Source organism: Macrobrachium nipponense, chromosome 8 (genome assembly GCF_015104395.2).
Source record: "Macrobrachium nipponense isolate FS-2020 chromosome 8, ASM1510439v2, whole genome shotgun sequence".
Classification (NCBI taxonomy): domain Eukaryota; kingdom Metazoa; phylum Arthropoda; class Malacostraca; order Decapoda; family Palaemonidae; genus Macrobrachium; species Macrobrachium nipponense.
In genome coordinates, this window is record NC_087203.1 from 65,984,215 (window position 1) to 66,007,913 (window position 23,699).

A 23,699-nucleotide genomic window follows, 5' to 3' on the forward strand; every position below is an offset into this window, starting at 1 on the left:
AATTGTGGAGAACTTACCTGCCACGTTCTCAGTAGGTAAGCTAAAGCCAGACTGCGCAATGGATCAGTTTTGGCGAGAAGCTTCCAAGACTGCCTGATACCCTCATTCAGGCAAAAGTTTGATGCCCGTACAAGATTTGGGAGGTCTCTTAACTCCCTGATCAATTACGGAAATGGCTGCCCTGTCTTACGCCACAGAACCATTGTTCAAGATACTGGCTAAGTCACAGCTCCAGACGGTCAAGCCGATGCTTTTGACTTCTTCCTAGCCAGAAGGAACTGCCGAAAGCATGTCTTGCAGGAGGCAACTATCAGGCATGAGCCTAATAGACTCTTAGCTTCCAGCATGTGGGGTGCGGACCTCTTCCCAGAGGCCTCTGTGAATGAGGTGCACCACGAGGCTGCTAGGCTTAACCAGAGCCTTAGAGCCAGATGGGGCATCTCTTCCAAGAGGAAACAAGAGACCGCCCTGCTGCTGGTAAGAAGCTTAAGAAGACAGGTAGAAGGTTCCAACCTACCAGAAGCAACAGCAGCAACAGCAATTTGTTCAGGCCGTCCCAGTTACACAACAAGGACAGCCATCACCTCGAAGCAGACACAGCCCATTCTCCTGTTTTGTCCTCCTCAAAGTCAACTTCCACCTCTTATGCAGTCTCCGCCGGCCTTCAATTCTATGTATGAAAGCCAGGCCTACCCAACCTTTAATAGGTTTCTCCAGGGGTAGCAGGGCGAGGGGCCACTTTCGCCAACGTGGCACAGGAAGAGCTGCAAGAGGTAAGCACTTCAGAGGAGGGCGCGGAGGTCAACCCGCTCAACAACAGTGAGGCTCCCCAGGTAGGAGGGAGGCTGTTCCTCTTCCGTCACAGGTGGGGGTTCAGCAAATGGGCACAGAGCATCGTGTCCAAAGGATTGGGTTGGAGTTGGATCAAAGATCCTCCTCCAATCAAATCATTCTATCAAGTACATCAAAGGAATTGACAGATTATGCGGAGGAACTCCTTCATAAGGAGCTATTGCGAGAGTCAAGCATCTAAAATTTCAAGGTCGCTTATTCAGCGTGCCAAAAGAAAGGCTCAACAAAAAGAAGGGTAATCTTAGACTTGTCAAAGCTAAACTCTTTCATTCGTTGCGACAAGTTCAAAATGCTCACCATCTCGCAGGTACGGACCTTACTTCCCGTGGGCCGTCACAACCTCCATCGATCTTACAGACGCATACTATCATATCCCTATAGCCAGACACTTCCGTCCATTCCTAGGCTTCAAACTAGGAAATCAGTCGTTCTCATTCAAGGTGATGCCCTTCGGTCTGAATGTAGCCCCCAGGGTATTCACGAAAACTCAGGGGATAATGGTAGCAGCATACCTCGACGATTGGTTGATCTGGGCACCAACGGTCGAGGAATGTCTCAAAGCCACGAAGTAGGTAGTTCAATTTCTGGAACATCTGGGGTTCCAGATAAACAAAACTAAATCCAGACTCACCCCGGAGTCTCGTTTTCAGTGGCTAGGAATCCAATGGGATTTGACTTTCCACAATCTGTCAATTCCAGTGGTCAAAAGAAAAGAAATAGCCAAGTCTGTGAAACAATTTCTCAAATGCAAACAACATCAAGGCAGAAACCAGGAAAGAATCCTGGGTTTCTCTTCAGTTTGCCTCAGTGACAGACATCCTCCATAAAAGCAAGGCTGAAAGATATAAATCGAGTTTTGGCGATCGAGGGAGCCAAAACGTCAATCTCGAGACAAGTTGTAGTAATTCCACAGATCCTTCGCAATCAGCTCCGTCCATGGACAAAAGTGAAGAATCTTGCCAAATTAGTACCCCTTCAATATCCCCTTCCAGTGTTAACCATTCACACGGATGCCTCCGCCCTGTCCGGATGGGGGGGATATTCTCAATTCAAACAAGTTCAGGGGGACTTGGTCAGTTCAATTCCGCCATGCTTCACATAAACGTCCTGGAAGCAATGGCAGTATTTCTTACCCTGAAGAGACTCCTTCCTTCCCCCGAAGAAGTCTCATCTAAGACTAGTTTTGGACAGTGCAGTGGTAGTACATTGCATCAACAGAGGAGGGTCCAAATCCAAACACGTGAATAATGTCATGATAGCCATCTTTGCGCTAGCAGACAAACACAGATGGCATCTGTTCCGCCACTCACCTGGCGGGGGTAAGAAATGTGATAGCAGACGCTTTGTCCGGTCAGTCCCCCCTCTGGAATCAGAAATGGTCCCCACCCCTAGACGACAGGTCATTCCAGTGGATATGCCCCGGAGAGTCCAGGCCCCCCCTTACAAGTAGATCTCTTCGCCTCACAAGCGAACCACAAGCTCCTTGCTATGTGGCCCCACCCCCAACCTGGACCCTCCCCCCCCCCCCCTGGCCTATGCCACGGACGCCCCCCCCCCCCCTGTCGTTAGATTGGAATCAATGGAGGGAAAATCTATGTATTTCCTCCAGTGAATCTTCTTCTGAAAGTCTTGAGCAAGCTGAGGACTTTCAAGGGACTAGTAGCTCTGATTGCTCCAGACTGGCCAAAAGCAACTGGTATCCGCTGCTTCTGGAAATTGGGTCTCCGACCTCAACGGATTCCCAATCCCAAGTTGTCACAATCAGTACAAATGAGGACTGTGTTCGCTTCCTCAGGAATTCTCCAGACCCTAACTTTATGGACTTCATGAAGTTTGCGGCTAAAAAAGATGCTAATATTGATCCACAAAACATCCTCTTTCTAGAATCAGACAAAAGAGAGTCAACTATTAGGCAATATGACTCAGCGGTTAAAAATAGCATCCTCCTGAATGAATCAACACTACAACCATGACAGTTAATTTAAGCTATATCCTTTTTCAGGTCCTTGTTGAAAAAAGGTTTAGCAGCTAGCACTATCACTACTAATAAATCAGCTTTGAAGAAAATCTTTTTCAGTTGGGTTTTCCAGATAGACCTAACAGAATCTTACTTACGTCTATTTCCCAAAGCCTGTGCTAGACTCAGACCTTCTCAAAGGCCTACTGCAGTTTCATGGTTCTTAAATGATGTCCTCAAACTAGCCTCAGATACTGACAACTCGTCTTGTACATTCATTATGCTCCTTAGAAAGACGTTATTTTTGTTAAGCCTGGCTTCAGGAGGGCCAGAATTTCAGAACTGTCGGCTCTATCCAGAGATGCGGGTCATGTGGAATTTCTCCCCTCAGGAGAAGTTCTACTTTCCCCGGATCGTAGCTTTTTAGCAAAAAATGAGGATCCTCTTGCTAGGTGGGCTCCTTGGAAGGTCATCCCACTCCCGCAAGATCCTTCTCTCTGCCCAGTATCTCGTACATCCTCTAGATCCTCAGGTTCTCTCTTTATGAGAGAAAAAGGTGGTACTTTATCAGTGAAAGGAATCAGACAACAGATCCTTTACTTCATTAAACAAGCCAACCCTGACTCATTCCCAAAAAAGCACAATGACATCAGAGGAGTAGCCACCTCATTAATTACTTCAACATATGAACTTTGAGGATCTTAAAAGTATACTGGATGGAAATCACCGACAGTTTTTAAACGTCATTACCTGAAGTCCTTGGAATCTTTAAAATTTCTGCAGTAGCAGGGGGAAACATGTTTCTCCTGATACTGCATAGTAGTTGTAGTATAGATCCCAGGTCTCCTTTCTACCCTACCTCGTCCAACATGCCTCACCCTATTGCCATGCTACTCGAATACTCTAGCCTTAGCCGCTAGAATCATATTGGTGGATTGTCCCTTATTTTGTTGCTAGGGACATCCACGTATGTACATATAATGTACTTCAGTGTTTCTACCCTTATTTTTATGCTAGGGTAGAACACAATGAGTTTGTATTTTGGTAAATAATCTTAATTAAGTGAATCACTTTTATTGTTTTTTTTTGGGCCATTACAACTATTTGTATTTACTATGTCTAATATAAAGTTAATTTTAAAGTACTTTTATATTTGATTGCTTTCTTTATCATGCCCATTGTTTAGGATAAGTTTAGCTTTAAGTACTTTGTTTGTATACTGTAACGTCCCTGATTCACTTAATTATATATATCTCTTTTTTTACTATTGGGTTTCATTGTCCTTATTCCCATCTTTGTCCGTTTCTCTGGTACTATTTCATAGGCCGACACGAGCTGAGCCCAGAAAAGGGATTTTGGACGTAGGAAAAATCTATTTCTGTGTTGCTCGTGTCGCCCTATGAAACCCCACCCTGTTTTCTTTTGCCCACCCTTCAGGACATGAGATGTTCATAGATTAAGGATGACCGCTAGGGGCGCTGCTGTCCGTGGCGTCGGTTAGTAGTAGTAGTAGCGGCCGCATCACCCTTTAGTATCAACTCTCTCTGGTGGGGATTTTATGTTGGAAGGTCTAAATGGTAAATGACTCGTGGTAGTGATCCCACTCGCCTATATTTTCCATACCGACACTTCTTTTATAGAGTGAGCGAGTCAGTTTTACTGACATTTTTCTTAATTTTGTTTTTCTCTGGTAATTTTTTAGATTAATTTTACCTAGAAATAATGATCTTAAGGATATTTCATAGGGCGACACGAGCCAATCACCCAGAAATAGATTTTCCCTACGTCAAAATCCCTTTTTTCAGATTTCAGAAATGTGAGGTCAGATGCATAATCAAACAAACACCACTGCTGCAGCAAAAATTTTTTTTTTTCATTTTTTCCCTTTAATTTATGTTTTCATTATGTTATTATTAATTACAGTTTATTTTAAATAAATTATTAATATAAGTACTGTTAAAATGAATGTGAGATAATTAAGATCACCTATAATAAAATAGTGGGACAATTAATACCATATGTTCACTAATAGGTATTATTTTCAAAACAAAACATTCCGTAAAAACACAAAAAATATATGTAACAAACAACAAAATCATAATAATGTTATGCAGTTCAACTTGTGAATTTTAACAATAAGTATGACTATATATATATTTCACCATATCGATCTTGAAGTTGAAGAGTCGTAAAATCTGAGGATGGTCATGGAAAAGGATTTGTACTATTTGTGATTACGTATCGCTACAACACCATGTGGTATTTTCATACCACTATATTGATGACGCATCGCTACGACACACTGGTGTTTTTCATACCACTATCGTTAAAGTTAAAATGATCATATTATATTATTGTTTTCACGAAGGAATAATTATATAAAGAAAATTATTGAGTAATTTTTTTGCCGTCAGCAGTCAGAAAATCACGAACATGGTAACGTTCAAACCTAGTGCCATCCATGGCATATGTCTATAAATAGAACAGAAGCAGAGGGCAGTCATTGGATAACAGATCTCCATGGCTACCAACCAACCAATCAGGTGTTAGTTATACTACTCTGTAATTTCTTAGAATGAACGTTTACACACACGAAGCTAACGATGATGTATGTGTTTTGCATACAGTACGTAGTTTGTTTTAGTTTTTTTATTAGTGTAAGTATTTTTACTGATTTCATGAAGAATAGAAGATTCCTTCTCATTACTTTGAATGCAAAAATGGCTTGAAGATTCTTCCGCAAAAAGAAGAGAGAAAACAAATTTCCTTAGAAGATGATACCTATTTACTAACGCGGTTGGACATACCTTCAAAACAAAATTCAGCTCTTTAATCTCTGGAAAATGTTAATCTATCCCGGCGACTAACAAACAACAAAATTTTGGTTTGTTTTATCTTCCAAGTAGTACGTACGTAGTCCAGTGCACAGCTGTCATCTGGATCACTACTCATATGATTAACTTTGTATATAAAAGTATGTGTAATATAACTGTTAACTTTGTATATAAAAGTATGTGATATAACTGTTAACTTTGATATAAAAAGTATGTGTATAACTGTATGTAGTATTTTGTATACGATGTAAATATGTATAGCCTAGTATTTATGCCATTATTAAGTTTTTATTAAAGTTGCTTGAAATGATGCTAAAGTATTTCAATATCCGAGGAAACAGTAGTAAATTTCCCACAATGAGTTATGAGTTTGGGTACATATGTATATCTAAGATGACTTAAATTATAAAAGCCTTTTATGTATAAGGTAGCGTTTTGCAACAACCAACAACATATCTTACGAAAAATTACTTATGTGAAGATGGTTTTAGTAGTACAAATGATAGTTATTGTATCGTTAAAAATATCAAAGTGGAACGAAGTTCGCAAAGTCGATTCTATGTCATGTTTTTCCTAAACGCTTGACTTAAGGAGAACGTTATTTTGGGTTGTTTTATCACTGCCACAAACCCATAACAATGCAGTGTATGTATGATAATTCTAAACTATTATTCACTACCAAAATAACGAATGATATTTTGTATTGAAAATTAATGTTACATATATTCCAAACATTATTACTATGTAAGCATGAATAGTACTATAAATATTTCGAAAGATAATCTTGCTGTGAACGCTACCATAATTTGATTTTCATATACGTACGTACATTTTGTCAGCTGGCTGGCCTAGCATAGATAAAATTGATTTCACTGATATGGAATTACTCCACGAATAGCCTTTTTATTATGAAGATAATGACACTTAAAGGAGAACGTTATTTTGGTTGTTTATCACTGCCACAAACCCATCAACAATGCAAGATGATATGTATGATAATTCTATAAACTATTATTCACTACCAAAATAACGATGATATTTTGTATTGAAAATTAATGTTACGTATATTCCAAACATTATTACTACCTAGCATGAATAGTACTATAAAAATTTCGAAAGATAATCTTGCTGTGAACGCTACCATAATTTGATTTTCATATACGTACGTACATTTTGTCAGCTGGCTGGCCTCGCATAGATAAAATTGATTTCACTGATATGGAATTACTCCACGAATAGCCTTTTTATTATGAAGATAATGAACGAATATATATAAGGTAAAAATGCTTTTATGTATTTCGTTTACGCTTCGTCGCCAAATAACAAACAGCAAATACTACTTAAAAACGGATAATCCTATGACCCCAAATAGCCCGTTTGTTTCAAATGGAAACTTCATTGTTCAGAGAAGTTATATACGAATACTGCCAAAATAATAATGAAGTTCAAATTAATTTTAGCCTTAATGTTATTAATACTGTAATTACACTACCACTACTATTAAAATTTCTAAAGTTTATCAAACTAAAAATGTCGCTTTGAACGCAACCGTATACATAAACCATTTTCGTACGTAAAGGTATATGCTTACATTTTGTGGCTGGCCACTCCGACGATAAGTTGAGTGCAATGATGTGGAATTATTCTTTGAATAGGCTATTTATTATGAAGATATGACTATAATATATATGGTAAGAATGGTTTTATTACCTTTATTGTCAGTTAATATCATAATGTGAATCTGTTTGTGTACGTTGGTGGTTATCGCACTGCAACTACGCTTAGCCTACCAATGAACGTCGTACATAAACCTTGAATAGGCTATTTATTTCGAAGATAGGACAATAATATATTAGGTGAGAATGGTTTTATTACCTTTATTGTCAGTTAATATCATTATATGAGTCTTTAAATGAATGTTGGTAGTTATCGGACCACGGCCGAGGGTTAGCCTACCGAAAAACATAGCATACGCAACACAACAAACCCGTGATGCAGCGATTCATACCAGTGATGTAACATGAGAAGCGGTCCAAGAAAAAACCCGTGATTAACTGGATCCGTGAATACTGATTCGTGAATAAGTGATGCCCCACTGTAACACAAATTTCTGGGATAGTATATACCAGGAAAGAGAAAACCTACGCCGGTATATACTTACTCCGTCCGAAAACTGTTCCACCAGCTCGTAGCAGATGGAGCAGGCTTCGTGGTGCCAAATGATCAAGTCCTTATGGCGGACGGCACAGGGAGCGTGCGAGCGACAGACCTCGTGCCCGCAGGGGTCCTGGAGGACGGCGTTACACCCGGTCTCCTGACAGTTGGTAGCCTGTAAGTGGATAGATACATAAGTATCAACATTATACACTATCAGAACCACTTATGATGCTCTGCTGCATGCCGGAGTAGCATAATTTTTTGGGCATAATCCTCCCCTGTAATCCGTGTGGGAGAGTCCATGGGACCTGGTAGACTGGTTGAAATCCCCGGTGTACGCCGGAGAGGAGAATTTAGATAAACCAGATACCTTTCATACACCTATAGTTGAGTTTCAAGGAGGAGTACAACACGCCGGAGAAGGAGAGAGGATTACCCATAATTTAAAACTAAATAAAAATAAATTAAATAGTTTGGAGCTTGTAGCTCCGTCGTAAAACCCCTCCGCCAACCACCGGGGTGCTCGGATAGCAAGCGGGCGCTCCGTTCGCGGACGAAGGGGACTACGATACTTGACGGGGAAAGCATGTAGGACCGACCGATCCCCCTTCCCCTTCAATAGCTGGCGGAGTCAGCTAAAACTAGGAAAGAGGGAGAAGGGGGGGGGAAGGGGAATCGCACAAAAGGAACGCTGGAGAAGGACTGATGCAGGCAGAGGGGGTGGCCATCCCCTCCCCCCGATCACACTGGAACTCCCCCGAGGCTCATAGAGAACATGGACGGTCCAGCAGTACTCCCTAAAGTCCATAACTCCCGTGACCCCCCTAAAAGGGGGGAGGAGCGGAGTGGTGCTCGGATGGTTGCTATAGCGACCGTGAGCAAGCGAGGACAGACCCCCCCTCCACAAGGGAGGAGGGGAAGGGGACTGGGACTAGGGCGATCAGTGGCTCGATGCGAATGAAGGTGGACCATGAGGTGATAATGCAACAAAACATAGCCTAGGTTGAGCTGACCACGTGAGCAAGAGTGGACCAAAAGGCGATAATGCAACAAAACTAGCCTAGGCCAAACTGATCGCCCTTAACATGCAAACCCCTAAAATGATAAATACATCGTAAAAAAGAGAGAAAGGGAAATCACGAGTGAGAGAGAAAGGGGACGTCCAGGAGAAGTAGGCTAATTTCCCCGAAGGAAAACAAGCAAAGTGCTCAGGAGCTGGCCTTAGCCGACACGTAAAACGGAGGGCAACGGCCAGGATGGCTGGACTAGAAGAGACATAATAAATAGTAATCACTCACAAGCCTAGACACTTAGATAAAGGGACATGCATGCATGAACACTAATCTAAGGCACAGGCAATGGATTTCCGAATAATACAATGCAAAATAATAATTAAATATCTGGGAACTTGTGTATCACGTGATAGAACCCACATATAAAGGTAAAATACACTGGATAGATACCAATGTATGGGGGACCGAAGAATCTAACCGAACCTGAGGCGAGCCGGCAAGGCCGCCATGCGCCAGACCAGGTGACTATTATCGAACCTAAAAAACGGCTGACAAAAAACTAGTGTAAAACCCTTCTGGGTACTTAGCTGTGGCGATAGCTGCAAATTCCATGATGAATGGTAATCCAAAGGAAATCACACGAAAGTCACAGAAGAAAAGTGGCATGTGTTTACCCAAGTTCGCTAACGAAAAGGATGGCCACCAGAGGCGCTGCAGTTGGCGTAGTAGTAGTAGTTGCTGACTCCGACTGTGTATCAGCTCTCTCAGGAGGGGGATTTTGATGAAGGAGAATTCTAAATGACAAGAGGTTCGTGGTAGTGGGTGAGCGAGTCAGTTATTCTGACATCCTCCTGATTTTATTTTTTTTTCTGGTATAATGTTAGTATCATTTACCTAGAAATAATGAACTTAAAGATTATTTCACGAAGCGACACAAACTGAGCCCAGAAGGATAATTTCCGGTGTCAGAGGGAGCGAGAATGACGCTGATCACCCCATGTTGGCCTTCGAGAGGCTGGATTCACAGCGGTCACGTCCTTCCTAGAGCACTTTCCAAGGACCCTTCCCGAGAGAGTCGGTCTACTCTAACAGCCTCACTTCGAGAAGTACCTCAAAACCTCTCCGCTCTGAGTCTGACTGCGTTCAGACTGTCGAGAAGTTGACCAGAATGAGAGGATTTTCAAGACTAATGGCAAGTGTCATTGCCAAGGCAAAGAAGTGCTGCCTATTTTGCAGTGTACCATCGGAGTGGGCCGTTTCTGGAGATAGTGCAGGAAGAATGGCTTTTCCTCCACCGCGACCGCTGTGAATTACATTACCATCTTCCCTTTCCGTCTGAAGAATGGGATAAGCTGGCAGTTCCAACTATTAAAGAATACAGAAGTATGTTGTTGACGGCCTTTAGGCTCGGAGATTTGGATCTGTCGAACAACAAAGCCCTTCACGATCTTTGAGGTCTGTGGAAATCTCGAAACTGTCTAGATCAAAGCTCCCGGCATGGAACTTAGACGTAGTCCGAAGTTCCTGATGTCAAAGCATTTCGAACCTCTCCTTTCTGTAAACTTAATGCACGTGACCAGAAAGGCTAATTTTCTAACCACGCTAGCTATGACAAAGAGGGTTAGTGAGATTTAAGCCATCTTCAGACGTTTTGACTTTAGAGGACATAATACAGTGTGTTCTCTAAGCCTTCCGTTCTTGCCTAAGAATGAAAACCCGTCTAACCCTTGGCCCAGAGGCTTGGAGATCAAGGGGATGGCACAAATTATTGGGCAAGAGCCAGAGAGAGTCCTGTGTCCTGTCGGGACTCTCAAGTTTTATCTAGATAAAACTAAAGAAAGTCGAGGTCCTTCGGACAATCTGTGGTGTTCCGTAAAAAGACCAGACTTGCCCATGTCGAAGAACGCCCTGGCGATATTGTTAAGGAGTTTTTTCAAAGAGGCTCATTCGTCATGTTTGGACAAAGATTTTAAACCTTTTAAAGTAAATGCTCACGAGGTGAGGGCGTGGCCTCGGAAGCATTTCAACAGAGAATGGCACTCAGTAACATACTGAGTGCCGCGTTTTAGCGAAGCAACTCTGTGTTCACTTCACACTCCCTGCGGGATGTGAAGACAACATATGAGATCTGCGGCTCGCTAGGGCCATACGTGTCTGCAGACACAATCTTGGGGGCAAGAAGTACCACTCATCCTATCCTGTAGAAAATGGTTAGGAAGAGCTGTTAATTTTAGTTGTTGGGTCGCCGCCAATGGCGGACTTCTCAATTCTTAAGCCTTAGTTAAAACATCCTTAACTTTGGCTAGGTTGGTCAGGTGGTGATATATATTACTTCTTAGCCCTCATGGTATGGTCAATATGGTCTAGTCACATTGTGGTCACGCTCCCGTTGACAGATCATCTAGAACTCATCAGCTATACAGGTCACTACTTTACTGGAGACTCTAGTAAAGCAAAAGCCGACTTGGGTGACAGTAATCACGAAGTCAGCTATGCTAACAGGTGGAACCAAGATGTCAATCATCTGCATGCAATTTGTTACCTAAATCATTCTATCTGTCCCTTCCCACCTCCAATGGTGGGATTCAGCTATATATATATCTGACAGGTAAGTGTCATGAACAAAATGATATTGTTATGATACAATAAAGTTTGTTCATACTTACCTGGCAGATATATATAATCAAGTACCCACCCACCTCCCCTCAGGGGACAGTGGCATTAGAAAATCTGAATAGAAAATGGGAATGGTTCCTGATACCCGCCTCCCAGCGGCGGGAATGGGTACTAACCACCTGGCCGACCACTGCGTGTGCCGGGAGTTTTGAAATTCTGTCAGACTTCAGAGAATACATCTATATATATATCTGCCAGGTAAGTATGAACAAACTTTATTGTATCATAACAATATCATGTTTGGCCAACTTTGACTCAACCGAAATGGTCGAAAAACGCATTTGTAACATAAAACTCTTACAGTATAGTAGTATTCAATCATTTATTTTCACTTTAAAGCAAATTGGAAGTCTCTAGAACAATATTTAGGTTTATGGTGAATTTTTGAAAAAAACCAATTTTCTTCCCTCCGCGCGCCAATTCTCGGCCGCAAATCTCCTAAATACGTAGGTCTCATTCTCCTAATGTTTGTGCCTTTTCATATTAGGCGTTTTATAGAGTTTCATATATGAAAATGTGCGCAAAAACATGCAGAATACAACAAAAAATATTTGAAGGTTGTAGCATTTCTCATTTTTGAAATATTTGCATATAAATTACGATAAATAGGAAAAAAACTACGTTCGGTCAACTTTGACTCAACCGAAATGGTCGAAAAACGCGTTTGTAACATAAAACTCTTACAGTATAGTAATGTTCAATCATTTATCTTCACTTTAAAACAAATTGGAAGTCTCTAGAACAATATTTAGGTTTATGGTGAATTTTTGAAAATTATTTTCTGCCCTCCGTGCGCCGATTCTTGGCCGCAAATCTCCGAAATGCGTAGGTCGCATTCTCCTAATATTTGTGCCTTTTCATATTAGGCGTTCTATAGAGTTTCATATATGAAATAGTGTGCAAAAACATGCAGAATACAAAAAAAAAATATTTGAAGGTTGTAGCATTTCTCATTTTCGAAATATTTGCTTATAAAAAAAAATATATAAAACAATTTCGACATTTGGTCAACTTTAACTCTTCTGAAATAGTCGAAAACTGCAATTGTAAGCTAAAACTCTTACAGTATCATAATATTCCATCATTTATCTTCATCTTGAAACAAATTCGAAGTCTCTAGCACAATATGTAGATTTATGGTGAATTTAAAAAAAAAAAATTTATGTCCGCGCGTTACGAATTCATGCATAATTTTGTGGTAATATTTTCTCTGTGTTGCTTTTATCATTTTACAATGTGTTATATACCAAAATGATCACAATTTAGTGTACATTACAACAAAAAAAAAGTAACTCGTTACCTTTAACTGTTTTGTGCACGGCGCGATTTGAATACAATTATATATGAAATTTCGTTTTTGCACTATCATATATCGCATTATTTATATATGATAATGATAATTTTTTTAATTTCTGATGGTTGCATACTAAACTTCAGCTAATGACAAAAAAAAGGAGCCAAAAATGAACTCTTAATCTTGAAAACTAAGCGCGCTGTGATTTTTTGAAAAAAATATTTTTTCCGCTTCCACGCTCACTCCGAAACCCCCCCGGCACACGGAAGACGATTTTTATTTTACCGCTTCGGCGTTTAAGGGTTAAAAGACCTCAGGTTTGTATTGTTAGGAAAAAATAAAATTTTTGACAAAATTGTTATTTTGTACATTTATGGGGTCTGGGTCCTAAACAAAATATTGGCTGATGTCATTTCTGCTTTTAGTTAGATTTTAGGTGTCCTATACAGGTACAACTGCACTTTTAAGCTTTTACAGATGCTGTACAATTTTGTAACATTATTATGCTTCATATGTGATACTGTATTATGGCAATACATTGAAGGGCACAACTTTTTATTTGGAAATGTAAGGTTATCTTGAATTATAGTCTACTTCTTTTCAGAACTGTATTTGAGTCAACTATTCGGAGAGAATGGTATAATAGCATTTGGACGAAGTTATATCAATGAAGTAATTTTCTCTGGTGCAAGGGAAAGTACATTAGATGTTATAGAAATTCTTCTTAAAAAAGATTCAACAAAGATCTCCAAGTATGCTGATGACATATTGGTAAGTTGATATCAGTATTTTGCTTTTTGTGCATTTATTTTTGGACAGTAAGTGAAATATAGTTTAATTGTACATCATTCATACATTGGAGATGATCAGTCTTGCTCTGCTAAAACTTCAGCAATGGGAAATGCTTGCTCCTCAGCTTAGGATTTAAGAAAGGTCATAAGTCAGAGTGAACATTGTTAGGCTATATAATATATAAATAGCAGTTTTTGTGTGCATGATAGAGTGTATCACTATCAGAATTCACCTTTTTACAGTAACATGATTTAAATGAGGCTGTGTGTTGTTAAATTAGCTCTTAAGCTAATAAATGAAGGAAGTAGTTTCATTCCATGACCATGTAAATTTACAAAACAAGCAATAGTGTATAATTAACTTACTAGGTAATAACATAGTTAAAATTTTCTAGTATCGGCAGCTAAAAAATTTTGAATATTAATTATGGGACTTACCCAGTAGTAATGTAGCTAAAAGTTTCACCTATCCAGCAGTTAAATTCTGAAATTTCCAGGTTAGGTAACAATGACACTGACCACCTTTGGGGAAAGAGAGGAACCAATTGGCAGAGCTCAGTTTGTTTATGCCAGCTGATGGCTACAGACTGGTTGTCAGTTGCAGTTAATTCTGGAATTCTTGAGTTTTCGTTTTGTTTGTCAGCATTTGGTCAATTATTATTTGCGGTGTGTTGGCCATCTCAGTGTTATCTATTTAGATTTAGGTTCTTGTTAATTCAAGAATAGATCGTTTTTGTCTTGGATTACCGACTTGTCTTTCTATTCACAACATGTCGGACTCTAGTGTTGTTAACATTAAGTATTGTGCAAATGGTTGTAAGACTAGATTGACTAAAGTGTCTGGTAGCTCCTGCTGTTTCAACTGAAGTGGACCCTATTCAGCTGAAACTGGGTAGCATATTGACTACTTATTAATGCTTCCTCAACGCCTCAGGCACCCACAACATCTCAAGTAGTTGCTTTGACTTAGGCACCAGTATTGGCTAGGATACTTCAAGCGCCCTTAGGTGCGGAGCTTCCTCAGGCACCAATTGTAGCTCTGACTCCCCAAGTTCCTCTGGTTGCAGATACGACTCAAGCTCCTGCGGATATTTTTCCCATTTCGTCTGAAGAGGAAGAGGTAGAGGATCAAACTGGCTCTTCGCCGTACATCACCCTAATGGAGTTGGTTTTGGCTTCTTATCCTGCTTTCTCTTTGCCTACAACTCCCTCATTGCCCAGGTCGACTTTAGTGATGGATATGCCTTTTTCTGCTTTTTACATCATACCGAAAGTGGTGCTTTCGTCTTCAGCAAAGTAAGCATTCAAGGACATAGAAACTTGGCTAGCAGAAAAGAGGGATCAAGGCAGAACCTCTTTTAGTTTTCATCCCTCTGGGATATCAAAATGGTGGTATCTCATGTAATCCATTAATGAGGCACCTTCCTTGGCAATCTGCTTCTTCCCAAGGAGACTTCTCAGGGTTAGTAGATTCAGCCAGGCATTCTGCTTTTACGTCGGCCAAGATTTTGTTTTCGGCCTGGGAACTAGTGCATCTTCTCAAGAACATCTTCAAAGTGTTCAAAGTCATGAACTTTCTTGATTGGGCAGTGGGTTCCTTGGCTCGCAAAATTAGATCTTGCTTGGTCTTGCCAGAGAACTTTTCATCTGACTGGTTAGGAGTGTTATCTTGTACAAATCACAGACAGCTCCCATGAGCTAGCTTCCCTTTATATGTTAGGCACTGTAAAAGAGGGAGCTCTGGTGTTCATACACCTCTAAAGGTGCGTCTACACGGTTGAACAATGTCCGACGGACAACCATTGTTACCAATTAACAATTGTGTGCCGGTCTTTGCCTTATGAGCTGAGTAAAAACACTGGTATACAACCTCATCTGGTAACACTGTTTGTTGCCAGATCTACGTCCATCGTTTCAACGCTTATGGCATCATCCTGCTTCGCCAATGATATGGTAACATTGTTTGTCTTTCGGACATTGTTCGACCGTGTGGATGCACCTTAAAGGAGTTATGGTGACTCAAAGATCACTGTTGTTGTATTCACTATGGATAAAGAGTGCCTTTTTCCCCAATCGACAGTCCTCAACATAGTTTCTGAGTTGCAGAAGAAAAGCACTCGGGATCTTCTTGCTTAGTCCACCAAGAGACCAAAGGAAACTCCTGCTGCAATATGAAGCAGTCTCTTCCTTCGAGGGCACATCCCTTTCTGTCCAGACTGAGATCCTTCTGCCGTTTTTGAGGAAGTACTCATTTTGCCTCAAAAGCAGTCAAGAAAACCTCTGCTAAAGGTTCCTCTCGTAAGTGAGGAGACCATCCTCTGTGTCCAAGTCGGAGCCAGACTTCCTTCGTTTTGGGAGGTTTGGCAGAAAAAGGGAGCAGCAGCCTGGATAGTAAAGGTTCTGAAAGGAGGTTATATTATTCCCTTTGTGAAAATACCTTCCTTAGTCAACAGGCCAGTCGCCTTGACTGCTTATTCGCAAGAGTCAGAGAGGTTTTCGGCACTTGTAGAAGAGGTGTCTCTTAATAAAGGGGGCAATAGAGCCAGTGCAGGACCTTCGTTCTCCAGGTTTTTACAACCATCTGTTCATGGTCCCCAAGTCATCACGGGCTGGAGGCTCGTCTTGGATGTCAGCACTCTCAATGTCTTTGTCTTGAATAAAAAATTCAAGATGGAAACAAGCCAGTCAGTCGTGTCCATTCACCCAGGAGATTGAATGACGACATTAGACCTACAGGACGCGTATTTCCATGCTCCTATTCATCCCAGTTCAAGGAAGTACCTCAGGTTTTTGTTTGAGGGAAAGTCTTAGCAATTTTGGGCTCTTTGGTTTGGTCTTACGACGGCTCCTCAGCTTTTCACCAGAGATGGCTCCCATTGCAAAGTGGCTACACATGCAGGGGATAAGAATCTCCCTGTATTTGGATGAGTGGCTTCTCAGAGCCCATTTGGAAAGTCAATGCATGGAGGACCTCAAGAAGACTCATTGCTTTAAACTGCCTACTTTAATAAGTAACCCACCCAAGACCACTATTTTAATGTTTATAACTGCCTACTTTAGTTCAAGCACCAAATATGTCTTCAACTATCACCTTAAACTAAATTCAAGACAGTTTCAAAGTTATTCTTTCCTATCTTCAATTTCCCCTTCATTAGATCAGCAAACAAAAGTATATTACCTAACAATTCCTTTCTATTTTCATGATTTGGCTGCTGCACCAAACTAAAAGTACATAGTATATCTATTTCATGAATGAACATATTTATGATAAAAAAAACATGATTTACTGTAATGATTACAGCACCCAACTATAATATCATTGTATAAACAGCAAAATACAGCAATAAAAATATTTTTATTGTAGTTTCTTACCGAACAATTATACAGCCGTGATTTCCACGAGCGTCAGGAGACTAAATTCAAATTTTAGCGCGTAGGCGTCGCCAACACTGGTGGTGATGACGTCGTCTCCCTCCACTCGCGGGAGAACCAGGTACAACTGCCCAGGTGAATTCAATTCTTTTTCCTGCCGGCGTCCGATGAACATCGGTGGTCGGTGCGGTTGGATGACTTTGCTTCGCTTTTTTCTGGTGGATTTGATCTTCGGAATTGGTGAAGTACTCTTTTTTGGCGTTGTTGTTAATTTGAATACTATTTAGGGGTTGCCATGTCGGATTCTAGTCCGTCGGGAGTTAGGTTTTGCATCTCGGGATATAAAACTAGATTATCCAAATTAGAGTATGATTCTCACACTAAATGTGTTAAGTGTAGGGGACAGGTTTGTTCAGCAGATCGAACATGTAACGAGTGTAGTGATTGGACTGATTCTCAATGGAAGTTTTTTAGTTCATACTCGGAGAAATTAGCGAAAGACAGAATTAGGAAAGCAGCGCTTAGGGAAAGAAAGCTTAGCTCTGCTTCTTCTTGCGATGCATCTGTTCCTTCTGTTTCTCCTCAAATTGTTATGTCTCCTTTAACTACACCTCCTATTCCTCCTACTAATCCCACTTCTCCGGCTTCCCGTGTAGTTTCTTCCGACACCATTGCCAGTCTGGAATCGAGGTTCGATCAGAAATTTTCGGTACTAGCGAACACGGTTATGCAACTTGGTAATTCGGTTAGGACGTTTTTGGAGAAAGCGGTTTCAGGTAAGAGTGTAGTTGAGGGTGCGTCTGTCTGTCCTGACACGTCTCCTAAACAAAGGTCACTGTCCAGCTCCCCCGCACCGGGGAGAAGACATACCGGAAGTCCGAGGGAGGCAATCAGGAGTTGCCCACAGACAGGCGCCTCTCTTGTTGAACCTGTTGCGCCTCAACAGGACTCGGTTAAGCGTTGGAAAGGTGTTGCGGTTAGACGCCTTTCGACTGATTCAAGCGATTCGTCTCCGGTCGCGCGGCGCTCTTGGCGAGATTCGCCCGTTTCGCGTCCCTTAAAGAGGCGTTAGGCGCCGATTCTTCGCCTCCTCCAGTCAAGCGGTATAAGGAGCCTGAGAGTAGTGTTGCGCCGCGGCCGTTAGCGGCTCGTTCATCGCCTCAAGGTGTTCCTTTTTCGGCTCCATCTACTAGTAGAGATTGTGGTTTTAGCGCTGTAGTATCGCCTTCTAGCCGTTCTAAGGGTGTTTCATTAGGCGCTTTCTCGTCTGTTTCGCCTCGAATTTCGGCTGCTCCGAGCGAGGCGCAAGTAGTTATTCCTCCTCCTGAAGAACATTTAGGCTCTTCCAAGCCTCCATTAACTGTTTTTGATTCGTCTCTGGCGCCTTTGCGCAAGCAGTTAGAGATGTTAACCAACTGGATGGATGAGTCCAAGGGTGGTTCGAAGCCTTCAGATCCTGTTGTAGTCCCGTCTACTTCTTCGGCGGTATCGGAGAATGAGAAAGAGGTAGAGGAGGAAGAGTCACATCACCTTTCGTGTTATTCACGTCTCCTTAGGTTTCTTCTGGTATCTTATCCAGATTATTCTGAGAAAGCGGCTCCGCGCTCCCCAATTTCAACTTTTTTGATGAGGAGGAAAACTTCAGACCCTCTCCTCCCAAAACTTGTTCTATCTAAAGCGGTTAGACATTCGTTGAAAGAGACGGAGAAATGGATGTCTATGAAAAGAGACTTAGGGAAGGCGCTGTTTGCTTAACCTCCCTCTAAGTTGCTTCGTAAGAGGTATAGGTTTTATGTAACTGGGGAAGCTCCTTCTCTGGGAGTTTCTGCCTCCTCCCAGGGAGACTTCTCCAGTTTAATTGACTCCTCTAGAAGATCTGCTTTCGCCAAAGCGAAAGTCTTCTTTACAGCGCCTGAGTTGGACCACGTTGTAAAGAACCAATTTAAACTTTTGGAAGTTTTTAGCTTTCTTGATTGGACTATTGGCGCTTTAGCAGCCAAGATCGAAGACTGTCCTTCTCTTTCACAGGATTTAGCGGAGGATTGGATTGGTGTTCTGTCCTGTGCGGACAAATCCATTAGGGATGGATGTGATGAGTTAGCTTCGCTCATCGCCTTTGGTACCCTTAAGAAAAGGCAACTTTGGTGCTCCTTTGCTTCTAAAGGGGTCACTTCCCAACAGAAGTCTGCTCTCTTGTTTGCTCCTTTTGTGAAAGATAACCTCTTTCCAGACGATGTAGTGTCGTCAATTTCGTCGGCGCTAGATAAGAAATCTACTTCTGATTTGCTGGTACAGTCTACTAAGAGATCTAAAGCTCCTTTGGAGACTGTTCCTTCCGTTTCCCCTCTGGCCCAAGCGCCTTTTCGAGGGAGAAAACCCAAGCGCTTCTTTCGGCCGAAGTCGAATTTGCGACCAGTGGGAGGCAGGCTGGCTCTGTTTTGGGAGGAATGGGAAATCAGAGGAGCAGAAGCCTGGGTAGTTCAAGTACTCAAGTTCGGCTACCGTATTCCTCTAGTTTCACCTCCCTCGCTCTCACCTGTGCCAATTCCATTCCAGGCATACTCTCTGGGCTCAGACAAATTTCTGGCGCTAGCCGCGGAAGTGGAAGCGCTTATTCTCAAAGAAGCTATAGAGCAGATAGAAGGGGAATTTCCTCCAGGCTTTTACAATCGCCTTTTTGTAGTTCCCAAGTCATCAGGGGGCTGGAGGCCGGTGTTGGATGTGAGCGCCCTGAACTTGCATGTCCAGAAAACAAAATTTCATATGGAGACCACTCGGTCGGTTCTGGAGTCCATCAGACAGGGGGATTGGATGGTTTCTCTGGACATGCAAGACACTTATTTTCACATTCTGATACATCGCGAATCTTGGAAGTACCTGAGGTTCATGTTCGAAGGCAAGGTGTTTCAGTTTCGGGCGCTTTGCTTCGGACTGGCGACCGCTCCTGAAGTTTTCACCAGGGTTCTATCCCCGATAGGCAGCTGGCTGCACATCTTTGGAGTAAGAATCTCCCTCTATCTGGATGATTGGCTTCTCCGGTCGGAATCAGAGAGTCGGTGCATGGAGGACCTTGGAACAACTCTGGATCTTGCCAGAAAGTTAGGAATTCTGGTCAACAAACAGAAGTCCCAGTTAGTTCCATCACAGAGCATCCTTTATTTGGGGATGACTCTGAATGCTCAAGTTTTTCGGGTTTTTCTGTCCCCGAAGAGGGTCCAAGGCTGCCTGGAGACAGTTCAAGAGTTCTTGGACAAAAAGGTAAGTTCTGCCAAGCAGTAGATGAGGCTCCTGGGCAAATTGACGTCAGTGGAGAAATTTGTGACGTTGGGAAAACTGCACATGAGACCTCTGCAGTTCTTTCTGAGAGCTTCTTGGTGCAGGAAGACGCAACCGGACTCGATTACCTTTCCTGTCACAGACCAAATAAAAGAGGATCTAAGGTGGTGGCTGTCTCGGGCAAGATTGGAAGAAGGGTTAGATTTACGACCCATCCTCCCGAACCTACAGTTCTTTTCCGACGCGTCGGACACAGGTTGGGGAGCCCTGCTGGGGAATCACCATGCTTCAGGAGCTTGGTCAGAGAAGGAGAAGAAGTTCCACATAAATGTAAAGGAACTTCTAGCAATTTTCCTGGGGCTCAGACAGTTTCGGAGCATAGTAGAAGGTCAGATAGTGGCAGTGCATTCCGACAACTCCACGGCTCTCTCTTAGGTGCGGAAACAGGGGGGGACTCAGTCTTTCTCTCTGTACGAAGTAGCCAAGGACCTCCTCCTGTGGACGAACGAAGCGAATGTTCAGCTAGTCCCGAGATTTGTTCCGGGAAAGATGAATGTCCTGGCGGACGAGCTAAGCCGTCAACAGCAAGTGTTACCTCTGGAGTGGACTTTGGACAACAAGATTTGTCAGAAACTTTGGCTCCTTTGGGGACGACCGTCCATAGACCTGTTCGCGACATCAAGGAACAACCGTCTTCCTCTCTTTTGTTCTCCAGTTCCAGATCCTCTAGCTTGGTCGGTGGACGCAATGCTGTTGGATTGGTCGGGTCTGGAAGCTTATGCATTCCCTCCGTTCGGTCTAATAAGAGAGGTGCTGAACAAGTTTATGTCGCACAGCAATGTAACACTGACGTTAATCGCTCCCTTTTGGCCCAGGAAAGAGTGGTTCCCGGACCTTCTCCAGTTGTTGGTAGACTTCCCCAGACTTCTTCCTCCAGAGAAGTGGCTTCTCAAACAACCTCACTTCAAAAGGTACCACCAAAACCTGTCCGCTCTAGCTCTGACAGGGTTCAGACTGTCCGGAATCTTGTCAGAGCAAAAGGGTTTTCAAGAAGAGCTGCAGAAGCTATCGCTCGTTGTAGGAGAGAGTCTTCTAACAAACTCTATCAAGGGAAGTGAAGAATCTTCAGAGAGTTGTGTGGAGGTGCTAAAGTCTCTACTTCTGCGACCTCTTTAACGGTAATAGCAGATTTTCTTCTATTTCTTAGGGAGTCTAAGAAACTGGCTCCATCTACGATCAGAGGATATAGAGCCATGCTTTCTTCGGTTTTTCGACATCAGGGTTTGGATATTTCCTCCAACCCAGATCTGTCGGACCTCATTAGGTCTTTCGAAACCACTAAGCTCCCGCAGGATACAGTGGCTTGGAACTTAGATGTGGTGCTTAAGTTCCTCATGGGGCCACCGTTTGAACCTTTGAAGTCGGCTTCACTCAGGAACTTGACTAAGAAGACACTTTTTCTTATTGCACTAGCTTCTGCAAAGCGTGTCGGCGAATTGCACGCTATAGACAAAAGAGTCGGTTTCTCTCAAGGCAATGCTGTGTTTTCGGTATCTTTGGCCTTTCTAGCCAAAAACGAGAATCCGTCTAATCCTTGGCCGAGGAGTTTTGTGGTTAGGAACTTATCCGATTTGGTTGGACATGAGGAGGAAGAAAGGCTCTTATGTCCAGTCAGGGCAATTAAGCAGTATCTTCTTGCCACTAAAGAGGTTAGAGGCCAATCTTCTAAGCTCTGGACCTCGGTTCAAAATCGCTCTCGTCCTCTTTCTAAGAATGCTATATCGTTCTTTATTAGAGAGCTTATCAGGGAAGCTCACTCGCAGTCCGAGAACGACAATCTTTCCGTTCTGAGAGTTAAAGCTCACGAAGTTAGAGCATTGGCAACTTCTTTAGCATTTAGAAAGAATTTATCTCTAGCTTCGATTCTTCAGAGTACGTTCTGGAGATCGAATTCGGTTTTTGCGAGCCATTATCTCAAAGAGATAGAAACGGTTTTCGAGAATTGCAGAACGTTAGGTCCGGTGGCGGTTTCTGGCATGGTGTTGGGAGAAACGGCACAGGGGTCGTCACCTCTATGCTAACTTTTCGCCTTGAAATAGGTCGTCGAGTTCAAGGGAAGCTGGGGGTACTGAGTACCTGGGATACTCACCAGTCTGTTAGGTCAGATTTTATAATGGTTGGGTATATATGTTTTTAAATCTGGTGCTGGTGACAAATGTTTTGTATGATTGAATTGCTGGCCTTAGCCCAGGGCAAGGGCAATCTTTGTTGTTGCTATCCTCCATCAGTCAGCCTTGACTCGCTTGAACTACGGAAGGATTCCACTCCTGTAGAGGCTAACTTTGGTCAAATTCCAATTCCTCTACAATAGTAAGAAGAGCACCGACCAGAGGCAGTAACAGTCTGCTGTAGCTCTCTTACAAGGTAAGGTACAACAGACACCTTGAGTGTTTACTGGTATTGTAATAAATGTGACCCATTTAGAAATACTAGTGGTCCACTGAATCCCACCTTCCCATCAATGTGTAATCAGCTGTATAATTGTTCGGTAAGACACTACAATAAAAATGAAATTTTCATTAGTAAAATGAAGTTTTATTGTATACTTACCGAACAATTATGATTATACCCACCCTCCTCCCCTTAGGTGGACGGACGGGCAGAAAGAATTGGATTCACCTGGGCAGTTGTACCTGGTTCTCCCGCGAGTGGAGGGAGATGACGTCATCACCACCAGTGTTGGCGACGCCTACGCGCTAAATTTGAATTTAGTCTCCTGCCGCTCGTAGAAATCACGGCTGTATAATTGTTCGGTAAGTATACAATTAAACTTCATTTTACTAATGAAAATTTCATTTTTGTCTTTTGTTTACGTTTAGAATCAGCTGATAGACGTTTATTACCAAAAGAATTATTTTGGAAAACAATTGTTGCTAAAAGAAACTAATTTATTAATGGAATTATTATTTTTAAATTTGTACATAATAGTTTATGATATTATGATACAGTAATTCATATTTCATTGAGAGAGAGAGAGAGAGAGAGAGAGAGAGAGAGAGAGAGAGAGAGAGAGAGAGAGCAGCTTAGGAGGAGAGTAATTGTTGAATAGCTTGAGAGAGCAGCTTGGGACGAGAGTAACTTGACTAGCTTAGCTCGAGAATAACAATGAAATTTGTATTTTAAATATTTTCATGGTGATAAGAAATGAAACATCGACAGTGATAAGATATTCTCTTGTATAATGTTATAATATGTGATAATCATTTAGTCACTATAAAAGTTCTATTGAAACACAGTTTCGTAAATCACAGAAAGAATAAAAATATGGCAACACATTTGTACCTACAAATGTCGGGGACCATCTTGTTCTTTTATTATGACAAAAATGATCAGTATTATAGTTTTTTTCTGTAAGTGATGAGAGAGAGAGAGAGAGATTTTGCTATTTACATTCATAATATTTGAAAATGTGTCAAT

General features: G+C 42.0%; 1 protein-coding gene across 1 annotated transcript in view; it reads left to right on the top strand.

Moving 5' to 3' along the window:
* Positions 1-23,699, top strand: part of LOC135222815 (DNA-dependent protein kinase catalytic subunit-like) — a 763,170-nt gene that overhangs the window by 47,577 nt on the left and 691,894 nt on the right. Inside the window, exon 2 of the mRNA XM_064261121.1 lies at positions 13,388-13,554. Coding sequence (XP_064117191.1) covers positions 13,388-13,554 — 167 coding nt within the window. The remainder of the gene's footprint in view (positions 1-13,387; positions 13,555-23,699) is intronic.